Genomic DNA, 13019 nt, shown 5'->3' with positions numbered 1-13019 from the left:
TGGGTATAAACTCTGGAATCAGTTGCTTTCCTCTCCCGGGCGCAGGCACTGCTCTGTTGTTATTTTTGGCATCGGCTGGTACGTTCAGACCATCAGCATTGAAGCACCTCTTTCTCTCTCTCTTTTTTGCGCAAGTGGTCGGTGCGCCCCTGCGTTTGGAGCCATGGGTTGTACGGTGAGCGCGGAGGATAAGGCTGCCGCTGAGAGGTCAAAGATGATTGACAAAAACCTCCGAGAGGACGGAGAGAAAGCAGCCAGAGAAGTCAAACTGCTTTTATTAGGTAGGTCACAGGTACTTAGTTATGTTTGCTGTTGGTGCAGAGAAGAAACATCTCCACTGTGTGAAATTCAGAAAATCCACCATTTGATTGCTATAAATAATAAAGTTTAGACTTGAATTAGCATTTAAACTTAACCATCCCATCAAAAATAACCAAGACAGGAAGGTGCCTGTGCACATCATATACAACACAGGAAATAATTCAGCCACTCAAGAGCTTGTGTTTCGTATTTATATACAACCTGTAAAACTGTATTCCTTAGCCAACAAAAGACACCATGCAATAGGGGATAAGTCATATATCATTAAGCCCATGACATGATGCACAGCTTCTCAGAGCTCTGAGCTGACATTTTGCCCAGAAAGCTTCATATAAAACCCGTAGATGTCTTAACATTAACAGGGTTACATTTCAACAGCACTACAGTCTATTCTTACAGAGAAAGACAGTATAAACAATTCCTCTGTGTGCGTGTCTGCTGACAACAGTGCAAAATGAGCTGTAATAGATTCTGGAGCTGTAAACACACACACACACACACACCTAAAAAAGTGAATATGAAAATAGGTTTATCTTTGAAACATGGTGTTGCAGTGATAATAGTTCATGACAACAAAGCAAGAGAAACAGCAACTCTTTCGGAAACAGCAAAAATCATATTAAAAGAAAAAAAGCAAACTGGAGACAGGTACAGGGCTTTGAGGTAACAGCATTACTTAAATATCCCATATCGACAGAGGACATTTTGACATGTCACAGTATGAAAAGAATGTTTAAATAATGAATGGCTGAAGTCACTGTCACTGGAATGGAATGGAGCCATTGTTAATGTCTTTTGAAACTTGTGCTTTTTCTAACTCTGAAATGATCTACTGTTGGCTATAAAAGGGTCTATTAATATCATGCAGAGGTTATCGATAACCTTTATGACAATGTGTAACATGTACTGTAGTGCAATAGTGTTCACAAGTCTTTTTTCGTAAAACTGGATATTTAGAAATACATGTTTACTTGCAGAATGCGTCAAATGTAGCCACCATAATTTTTTTTAGAGACCAACAAAGTCACATAATGAAGATAAAGTTCCATGTTGCCAATTACTAAAAGCAGTGCAAACACGCAGGAGGTTGCTGCTTGTTGACCTTTTACTGTAAGGTTGACCTGAGGACATAATGTGGTTGACAGAATGGTTGTATTTGTCCCCTGTTTGTATAAGAGAAGACACTGACCTGCTCTGGTAAAGAGAAGATGAGTCATTTGATGGCAGCAACTGAAGCATGATACATTTGCATCAAATTTTTAATGGGTTTCTCAATTTGGCCAAGTCTTTTTTTTTTATCTCTCTCTCTCTCTCTCTCTCTCTCTCTCTCTCTCTCTCTCTCTCATCACAAGTCCTTGGGCAAACTAAAAAGCTTGTTCCCTTGTCTTTTAGGATAAGACAAGTTCTGACGTTGCCAACGATGTTGTTCAGTGTTTAAAACAGATTACTTCTCAGGTGTTAGATTTATTTACCAGCTCATTGTAAGTGTCAGTAGGCACTATAGGGACGGACACTCACAAACAAAATGATATGGAAGAGACATTTTGTTGAGAAGTTAGCAGACATTAAGAGCTTTTACGCATCCTTTAATTGGCTGTGCTGATACTTTAAGGCATATTTCATCACTGGGCTGTAAAAGAAAACGTGACAGGTCCATATGAAAGTCTTCTCTCCCCCATCTCAGGGTTTTAAGAAAACTCTGATTGCACCGTGTTGCGCCATACCGGCGAGCTCTCAGTGTCATTGGCTGAATAGATGGCAGGTTGTTTGTTTTCAAAGTTGAAACCAGCAACATGAACTCATAAAAAGTGCATAAAAAGTCAACATCTCAGGAGTGAGGATCATCAGTGCTTGACATTGTGTGTATGCCAATACATACATGAACAACGCTTTTGGTTATTGATTGTGACAGTATCAGTATTTCCCAGTTTTCACTTTTTGATAATTATTTGTTATGTTGTAAATCTTGTCAATAGCCTAGTCAAGGGTTCAGTTTGGGTACAAATTAACTCAGTTGTTCCTTGACAAAATAAAATATCTGCCCCATCTGAGGGGCAGTTCCAGTTCGCCAGTCACTTATTTTTCCCCAAAAAATTATCCGTGAAGATATTCTATTATTTTTCTTTTTAAACTTCCTTTGGATCTGGCTTTAAATGAGCCTCCACTACAGCTCATCTCTTATTCCCACCGCAGGCAGATGATAATAATAGTGCTTCACAAACATGACTCACTTCTCTTAACAGAGAGGAGCTCGGGCTCAGGGTGAGATTGTCAATCCAGAGATGACAACTTCACAGCAGCCCACAGACTAAAGGAATATACTTACATACTGTTAGTCATGTCTATGCTGAACACCAATAAGTCCTGGCTTAATGCATGTGTGCATGTGTGCTGAACTAAAGGGATCCTCACTGCAAATCATAGCCAGGATACAGTTTTGACTTTGATTTGGATGTTGCACCCTTACAGCTTACACAGAGCTCTCCTGTATTAAGACGATACACAATGTCCATGAAATCCCCCGATAGAGATTAGTTTAAAAGAGTGACCTCTACTCAGAGAATATCAGAGGCAATTTAAGAATTTTTCTTAACGAGGCAGCTTGGCACAGTGGACTAACGAGCAGAGGCACGACACATCTTTCAGACTGTGTGTGTGTGTGTAAAACAGAGAGAGAGAGAGAGAGAGAGAGATAGAGAGAGAGATTTTGGTTATGTGAATGAGATTATAAGGTAGTGTATATATCTGTGCTTGATATTTAGCCTGGTCCAACCAGACCATCGTACTTAATTTCATTTGTACAGAAGGTCTGGAAGTGCTGTAATTGGCAAACGTTCACTCACTTGGAGGCGGGTGTCTGTTGAAGTTTAAAACTATTGGATCTGCCCAGCAGTGCCACTCTGGATTAGCCAACCAATCACATCACGTTTGGTCAGACGTATGTCATGAGCCGGCTTCTCATGGTGCGTTTCAGTTGTCCAGGGAAATAGGAAATTTCCAACTTCACTATAGTATTGTAGTGTAGTCTATGAATCTACCAGTACCTGGCAACGATAACTTGCTAGAGCCTAACGTTTAGTTATTTGGATGAGAAAGGTTGTAGGCGTCCATACTTTCCCGAGCAGATGCACTGGAACACAGACAGGTCGGAACTACCAAGTCGGAAATTTCCGAGTTCCGAGTATAAAGGAACGCAGCATTCAACTGAAACTGGAGCGCGACTTCGACGTCATCGTTCTCAGCCACTCGCTCTGATTGCTGATTGGACCGCCAAAAATTTGGACGAGGAGAATCCCACTAACACACCCCACCCCCAGACTGACTACTGAAGTGAAATGAAAATTGAGCGGAAGTAGGTAGGCAGGCGGAGCCAGGCTACTTGATATTAAGGGTAGTGAGTAAATAAATATTTTCTGAGGAAGGATTGTGGTTAAAGACATCCTGTGAGGGTTTAAGGTGTACTTAATGAAAACATTAGACCACACAATATATTGTGCCTGTGACAAAAACAGAGAACACGAAAAGAAGAAAAGGAGATGAAAGCTCCGACCAGCTGTAGAGTACAGGTATAATTCTTGACTGGTTTGTGCGGCATATTGCATATAATTCCCTTGATTCAGTGACATATTGATACAAATGGTAAATTTGGGTACGGTTTAAGCGCACCTAACTGCTCTGAGCCGCTCCTAATTTCGGTACTCCTCCGTTGGGGTAGAATATGTTCAGCATCATTTTAGGTTACAGCAGTTGGAGAAAGTGTGTCTGTTGAATGTATGATAACCGTTGTTATCCAGCAGTTTTCTCTTTGAAGCTATAATGGATGTTTTAGATGAAAGCTACAAATGTGCTAATTGGGAGACAGTTTTAGCTTAGAAATATATACTGGATGGTATTACTTCCAAAAGCTCCTTTCTCAATCCTTATCTGGTGCAGATGATAAACCTTCCCCATTTTTCATTTCACAAATCCCATTACAGTTATTAGAGCCATTTATAATTTAGGAGGCTGCTTTTATCTCTTTCCCTTCTCGTCTTTTACATATTCTGCTCTACCCGTCTCATACAGCAGGTGAAGAGTGCTAGAGTGCCTCAGCATGCGGCCAAGTCTTGTTACGACCAAGACATCATCAAGATGTTACCTGTGTCAACATCAATCCACTCACATTAGTTGCATTTGACGTCCAAGCCAGTTGACATATTGTTGGAGGTGCTGGATGTATTGTGGTAGGGCCTTGACCAGCGGCGGCTCGCCCATAGAGGGCGATAGGGCGACGCCCTCCTTGAGCCATACCAGCAAAAAACAAAAATATAATAAGGATAATAATAATGATGACATTTTTTATTTTTTTTGTATCTATAATCATAATTTATTATTTCAATACAGTTTTTACCTGCATCTAAGTCTGAATATCATTGTACAATCAGCGTCTGTGCTCTGTACCGTCACTCTGGGGCGATTTCGAGCTGGTTGAAAATCGCCCTGAGCGCTCTCATAGACTTCAATGTAAAACTTTCAGGCCTCCCAATGCAATCTCTATGGGTTCCGGGGGTGCTCACCCTGACGTGTTGTCGTCATACATAGGCTACAGTAAACAATGAACCAATTACAGTGACTGTTACAGTCACATGTTCGGTCTGCTGCCCAAAGCGGTCATATTCAAGAGTCAAGACCAACATAACTAATATCAACTCAGGCTAGGCTGGCAAGCTACTTGATCATGTCATTAAAAGGACTAAGTCCTTTCCAGACAAAATTTATTTATTTATTTATTATTATTCTTTCGGACAATTCCACACAATACACAATTTTCTCTTGCAAATATTCATACATCATACTTTGTGTTGTCCGAATGTAACCATCAAGCAAGTATCTACCAAGATGGATTGGAGGATCGTATAAACGTGGATTTTCACGGGGCTCGTTTGAACGGCTAACGAGGCTAGCAGGATGCTAAGGAGCTCACGCTATGTCCTGCTGCCGCTGCATGATGATTATGGACTGTATACTGGCTTTGTATCCATCCTGATGGCAGCACAGACACCACATGGATAACTTTGGATGTCACCCCTATGCATCATCTCTCAGAAAAGGTAAAATAAACATTAAACATCAATCTGCATATGGACGAGCCTGCGCCGTTCAACAGCTGATCCATAGACTGTTTGTTTACGCGGCATAAACCCGCCTACCGAGTAACGGTGCTGTAGACAGCATGGACATATAAAGAAAGGTAGACAGTAGTAACGTAAAGGAAGCCTATCTGAGGAGCACACTGGTAGATGACAAGTTATCTGTGATGGCCACGGCCAGATAATTAAATCATTTTAGAGCTAAAATAATTTTATTCAAGAAATTAACTAACTTAATGTCCAAAAATACTAGAGTACAATGCTTGTCTAATGTTGCCAGAGTGGTTATGCCAGGTGAACAGGAAAAACAAACTGTTAAATGCAATATGACATTGTCATATTAGCTATCTGATTTAGGTTCATTTTGGGTCATTTTACCCATCATGGCAACAATTGCCCCCCCCCCCCCTGAGATTATTGTCAGGAGCCGCCACTGGCCTTGACATCTTTAATTTCATTCATTCTTTTCATTTCGTCTTTATTTCAAAGCAAAAAATTAAAAAAGCAAGTTTGACAAATCATACAAATACACATAACACAAAACAACACTAATTATAAAGTGTCATAAACAATATTTCTAAAATAAATGTATCATCTGTGTCCGAAAAGGAGTGGGAGGAAGCCAAAGCTTATGTTATTCCACCCCTTATTCAACTGCTCATGATTATCTGATATTAATTTATCAGCTTTAAACAACTATATATATAACGTGCATCAAATAGTTTATATTTATACAATAACATACTATTATTAATTTTTTTTTACAAAGCCTTACAAGAAAAACACACACACACACACACACACACACACACACAGAGAGAGCTTGTAAAGCACACCCACAGTGGTGTACTGGTCAAATTAAGTTATAGCCAGGTTTAATATAAAGTTAGTTAGTGTATAAACTCTCTCAACCCGAAAAGGTCCAACTAGCTCATCTTTAAAGGGAACTATTAATATCTTTAAAGATGAGCTAGTTGGACCTTTTCGGGTTGAAGATGGCCTCAAAATCAACTCCCAAACCTACTGCCAGTTTCTAGAAGATACTTTCTTCAAGCAGTGGTACAGGAAAAAGTCTGCATCTTTCAAGAAGACCTCGATTTTAATACAGGACCATGCTCCATCACATGCATTGAAGTACTCAATTGCATGGCTAGTCAGTAAAGGCCTTAAGGATGAAAAAATTATGACATGACCCCCTTCTTCACCTGACTTAAACGGTATTGAGAACCTGTGAGCCCTGCTTAAACGGGATATTTACAGTGAAGGAAATCAGTACACCTCTCGGAACAGTGTCTGGGAGGCTGTGGTTGCTGCTGCACAAAAAGTTGATCGTCAACAGATCAAGAAACTGACACTCCATGAATGGAAGGCTTGTGACAGTTATTGAAAAGAAGGGTGGCTATATTGGTCACTGTTTATTTTTTTTGACATGTCGGAAATTTGTATTTGTAAATTTTGAGTTGTTTTATTATTCTCACTTTAACAGATGAAAATAAACAAGTGAGATGGGAACATTTTCTTTTTTTTATTTAGTTGCATAATAATTCTGCACACTAATAGTTGCCTAATAATAGCAAACCATATATATATTCTCGTAAGAAAGACAAAACCTCACTTTTACTTTTGTAAACATTCAGGTGTAGGTTCATTAACATTTTGGATTGACCGAGAGCACTGTAGTTGTTCAATAATAAAATTAATCCTCAAAAATACAACTTGCCTAATAATTGTGCACACAGTGTACATTAATCCAACACAGCTAAATGTATGCTGTAGAAGGTTCATTTATTTGCCTATGAACCTTAGAAAATGTCATTATGGGGTTATTAAGTATATTGGATTTGTGTGAGTGATTTTGAAATACTTACATAAAAACCCAGTGATTCTCGTTCCCAAAGATGCCAGTCATGTCTCCATTCCTCTGTGCCTGGTTGCCATGGTAATATCCATACTGAATGATACTCTTAATACATGTTTTATCCACTGACTTCATTCTGCAAAAACAGCAGGCATTAAAAGGCTTTCAGTGATCATATTTCACAACCATATCTAAATGTAACACAAGTCTATGCTAACTGCCAGTTGAGACATTTTAGATCAAAAGTCAACACAGGGGGAACAGATTTAGTAGATGATTATTCTGCTGCCTGTTTACTCCAAAATAAATCAATTCTTAAAAATAATTGTCCTGTCATACTCTAAAAAGAGCTGCCAACAGTCTAATGAATGCAATCTTAAATCGTCAAAGTACTGTCATTAAAAGTTGAATCTCAACACTTAAGAGATCGATACTCCTACAGCTTTGCTACCTCTTATTAGCAGGTGTACCTCTCTTTTAAGTTCATACAGATACAAATCAGTTGGCAGTGACACCACTTGATTGTGACCTGGATATGTATTCCCACCACAGGGCATCATTACCTTCTACACAGATTAAGTCTTTTTAAGAGGTCGTTTGAAGTATTTCCTCAAATATTAATGCCATTATGAAAAATTCATACAGTAGTGATTGATGGTTCTATAATCTACGGTGGCATTCTGACAATATCTAATTGTGATTGTGATTTTTTTATTACAACTAACAATTCATTTCATCATAGTGCCTGTTAATGTTCATTGCCCCCAATTAACATTATGTATAAAAGGCTGGCAGTTGATTATACTTTGCTTACTACTTCTTTGTTTGTTTTTTTCCATCTGTGATTAATGCTGAAAAGCTTTGCTGTTGTTCATTGTCTTGGACGTAATTAACATTAAGTAATCCCACCCGCTCTACAGTTACTTAGTTATAAAAACTAAATGGTTGTATTGATATTGTATAATTATTAATTCAGGTTGACAATTAACAACATAGTGTAAGCCTTGATGGTTTGCGATGTATGAATATGGATAAAGGTTTTGTGAATAATAAGATTGGATTCTTTGTCGGATGAGTTTATTGCTGCAGTAAAGGTTTTGATTCAGAGTGTTCATGTAGTTGAATTGTGTGGTGTGTGTCGAATAATATATACTTGAGTCTAATCAGTTTTAGTGCTTCCCTCTAAACAACTCAAGTATCTGTTTAATAGTGTATTGATCTCCAATTTCACCAGATGCAATGCAGAGGAGATTTAATACACTCTGCTCTCCAGATGAATGGATAGGTTAAGCTTTTAAGTGCAAGTAGTAAAGCACTGCTACAGCATGCGTCCTGTCTGAACCCTGGTTCCCCTGAATGAATCACATAAGTCAGGTACGGTTTATTAACATGTCTTTGAGCAAAGATGATGTGGTGGTTACAGCTAGAATTGTGAGTGACTGTTTGATTTGTTGCCAAAAGTTTATACCACCCATATACCCGTATGGTAAATATGAAACAACAGCATTCTCAATGATAGTGACATACAGTACCTTGTGCTTCTTGCATAGTGAATATGACATTATTCCCTTCTTTAATGGGAAAGTAAGTTACAGTATTTCGACTCACGCCTGTGTTACAAGTTACCCCATGAAGGGATCATTAGAGGTATTACCAGAGTGTGACAATATTCATAATAAGTCATTTCCAAGTCATACACAGGAAAATGTTAAAGTGTTTTTTTTGGTAACTTTGTTTGTCACTTACAACATAGGCTACTACAAATTAAAAAAAATGTCTTTGACTTTTTCCTCCATCACTGTTTACTTGAAGCTCCATCAAAAACAAACTGAGCCCAGAAGAAGCTGTGACTGAATGGGTCTGTGCTGTGAGTGTTATAGTTTCTCAGCCCACGTGAACATGTAAATGTGTTGATGTTCGTTATTTTGTTTTGGTGAGGCAACGTGGCGATGTAACCATGGCAACCAACCAAGTGCATGCACATGCCAGGCCACTTTTAATACTAGCTCTGCCAGGTCTGTATCATGGTATACCGACATGTAAACATGTTTTCCAGGTGGAAGAGACAGTAGCAGCAGCAGTGAAACAGCTGCTATAATGCACAGCAAACAACTAATCGTTGCAAGGGAATTTCATGAAAAAAAAATAGTTGTTGGTTTTAGGTTGACAGATAGGTCACAAGTACACAGAGGGACATATACGTACTCTATGCATGCAAAAAGGTTACTTTGTTAATTGCACTGACGAAGCTCTCTAAGATGAAGCAGAGGAGCAAACACAAGGGATTTTTATTGCACTGATGACATTTCCTTCCCAGTGTCCCTGTGATAATTATTTTCATTTCAAATGGCCTCCCTGTTTTAAAGATACCTTCAGAGAAATCGGGTTTGACTCTTAACCTTCCTCCTGTCTTAACTTGCTGTTACCATCCATGGTGTTAGCGGGTCGGTTTCGACCCGTGTCTGAAATCAGCTGTAAAAACCACTAAAAACAATTATCTATCATCCAGTTTGTTTCTCATCTCTTGGTTACCTTGTTAGGCTTCCTTATCCATGAAAATATTGTTTTTAATATTTTTGGTGTAGGCGGTTGGGCCTTTTTTTTGTCAGTATGCGCCTTAATTTCAATAAAAAAAATTGTAAAATGAACCTCAAGAGAATCATATAAATAAATATTTGGTTGTTGTGTTACCTGATTATCACTGAGGGGTATGAGAACACATTTCTTAACTAAATTAGTTTTATTTATTTTTTCATATTAATATTATTGACCTTTTTAACATCTATGGTGTTACTGGTCAATTACGACCCATATATATTTATTTCAGAAAACAGCAAAAAAACTTTTATTTCAGCATTATACAAACACACAATGAAAACTAGAAAAAGTCACAACACAAAATATAGATTTGTAAGGTCAAATACACAACAACCAATCAACAAATCAAACCAATCGAAATCAATTACTAGTTCCAAAACTAGTAAAAAAAACTGAGTAAAAGTCTCTGTGTGCATGTGTATGTATGTGTGTACAGATGTGTGATAAAGAGCAACACTTTTAGTGTTCTTTGCAGAGATATTTCTTGCAGGTAAAGCACAATACGTTTATCTTTCTGTCCTTAGTGCTTCGGCAGACCTTACACCACTTAGTTTTAGAATCAGGAGGCCATTTTGACCAAAAACATGATCCATAACTTGGCTCACTGTATATCTCCTCATTTTTGAATACTGCAAATAGGAGATGTGCACTCTGCAAGTCACCAACTCTATACTGAATTGGCCTCACATGTATGGATATGCCCGTCTGTTTGTTTCGCTTTTATGCAGGTATAAGGGTGAAAAAAGTCAAAATGAGAACCTCCCCAGAGTTCACATGATTGGGAGAGGAGCTGACTGTCATTGTGTTGGCTGACAGTGCACTTATGATTTCAGTTTTGGCTCTAGTTATTGTTTTTTACATCTTATTCTATAACCGGGTCGAAAACGACCCTAACACCACCAGTGTTATAATTTCCACCAGAGCATTTTATAATTAAGTGAAACATTTTTTATTTTTTTTATTTTGTTGAAATGGAGGTTCCTGACAAAGTCAAGAAATCTTGATGCAATAAACAAAATGTAAGTGGTTCTTTTATGCATTTGAAATCCAAAACGGGTCGGTGGCGACCCTAACACGAGAGGAAGGTTAAGGCTTAGCATATAGCCTTTTTATTTTATTTTAAGGTTTTGTATCCCTTTTTTTCTTTTGCATTTTCATGTAGCCTGAGCACATACTGTGTGTATGAGGCACAGCAGCACTGTTTGCCCTGTGCCACTGATTCAGCTAAACAAAACCCTCACTCCTCCGACAATCTGGTGTGCCAGCAGACTGCAGGATGGTTTTATTGAGCCCTTCTAGCAATGCAGCAACCATCTGTCTCATCAGTAGCAGTGGAATGATTGGTGGAAGGTTGAGCCATGAATATAAAACGCTTTCTAGATTTGTTTAATTATGTTTGTTCTTAATATTTAATTTCCTACATTTCCCATAGCAGTTGTATCACCATCATATCGAAAGCCACGTTTTACTTGCAGTGAATAGACAGTATTATTTTTCAGAATAGGGGATCTGCCAAAGTAAATAGAGAGATTAGATGAATTTTCTTTTGATTAGCACACTATTAATCTGTGATTGCAACTATGTACTGTATATGAACTTGTACGTAACGCTGTGCATCTTATATTTATTAGTTTCACATATCTTCCATTTCCTTACGACAAACCAAACACAAACATCGTTTACCTCCAAGCTCCTCTACATTGTATTGGGCCGCGCAGGAATTTCAAAATACTTGTCACACGCTGTTATCTGTGATTAATACACATTCACTTAATTAGTGTTATTACAGTAACAGGGACTCTAGCAGGGCTGAGCACATATTGATTTAATTCTAAATTACCTAGGTGATTGGTGTACGTTCTCTGCGTGATGTCTTATTCTTACGAGAGTTTGGAATCAGTCAGTAAAAACTAAGCATTCAGAGATCACGTGAGTAAAATGAGGAGATTGTCTGTTAAAGTGTAATTGATACCTCTTATTGACAGGTTTAACTTCAAATATGATGATTTAAAATCAAGACAGAATTCTTCTTATTTTTATTCAATGCTGTTAACCGTGACTCCTGCTCAGCCATCAAACAATCAGTCACTTTAACATTTGTTTTAAAATAACCAATTAATTATCTTGGAGTTCCACCAGTTTTTAAAGCGTCATATGTGATGTGTTGTTATGAGCAAGAAAAATAATCTCTCTGCCAGTGTCAATTCCAACCAATACCAATGAATTAAGCCTTGGGTATGGCAACAAGCATCTATTAGTGATATATGACTGGCTTTTAAGCAAAAACAATCAAGTACCAAAAATGCCAACACATGTTTAGTCAGAATCGTCGTAAAGTCTTTGCATGTCAGCTTGCATTTTTACAAGATTTAACATTTAAGAAGCTAAACTGATTTTTCGTATGAAAAAAAAAATCCTCAAAGTGATAAATCTACTAATATAAAAATTGTATATTTCCAAACATAATACATTTCAAATAACATCTAGTGCTCAAGATTAGACCCCAGATGGGATTTAAAGCTCAATTTTGAATCTAATGTCTCCATGAACAGCCAAAAATCTCCTGAGCCAATAAGAGCCAGATAGTTTCTGTCTGCACTGGCTGACATCAAGAAAGATGACCCTCGCTGACGGGGGAATAATTTGCCGGTATAATAAGTTTGAATGCTCAAGTGGTCTACAAAGGCGTATTGCTGTGTGTTTGTTTTAGCACTGCACTTTATTCCCTCAATTAGTCAGAGCGTGGGTTCTGCTGGTGAACCATCAATCCAAAGACATGTGCCTTTCTGTGCACTATCCCCGCATTTTATTTCCTCCTAGAGACTTGTAACTCTATCCACGTGTCACTATGCAACTGCCAAAAGCGCTTGAGAATATTAAAATTAATTTCAATTTCGCCAGGTGTCAAACTTTTTCAAGGCTTGAAATATGATGTATGGGTGTTTTTTATGCTGCACTGGTAGCACTGCTCCATTCTGGTACACGCTGAATATGTCAAATATAATAGAATGAACAGTACAGAGATGGCTGAAGAAAAAAAGAATCAGGACAGTGCTTCATTCATCACCTCATCCTATCACTGTGAAAAAGTACCACAAAGGATCTGATGACGT

At 38.1% G+C, this 13019-nt stretch overlaps 1 protein-coding gene across 1 annotated transcript in view; it reads left to right on the top strand.

Moving 5' to 3' along the window:
• Positions 1 to 163: 163 nt before the first annotated feature.
• Positions 164 to 13019, top strand: part of gnai2b (guanine nucleotide binding protein (G protein), alpha inhibiting activity polypeptide 2b) — a gene marked incomplete at both ends in the record, with an annotated part of 30452 nt that continues 17596 nt past the window's right edge. The window contains one exon of the mRNA XM_080026488.1: positions 164 to 281. Within this exon, the coding sequence (XP_079882614.1) occupies positions 164 to 281 (118 nt within the window). The remainder of the gene's footprint in view (positions 282 to 13019) is intronic.

Source organism: Ammodytes marinus (genome assembly GCF_949987685.1).
Source record: "Ammodytes marinus genome assembly, chromosome: 4".
NCBI classification, from domain to species: domain Eukaryota; kingdom Metazoa; phylum Chordata; class Actinopteri; order Uranoscopiformes; family Ammodytidae; genus Ammodytes; species Ammodytes marinus.
This window is presented reverse-complemented; position numbering and strand designations above follow the sequence as displayed.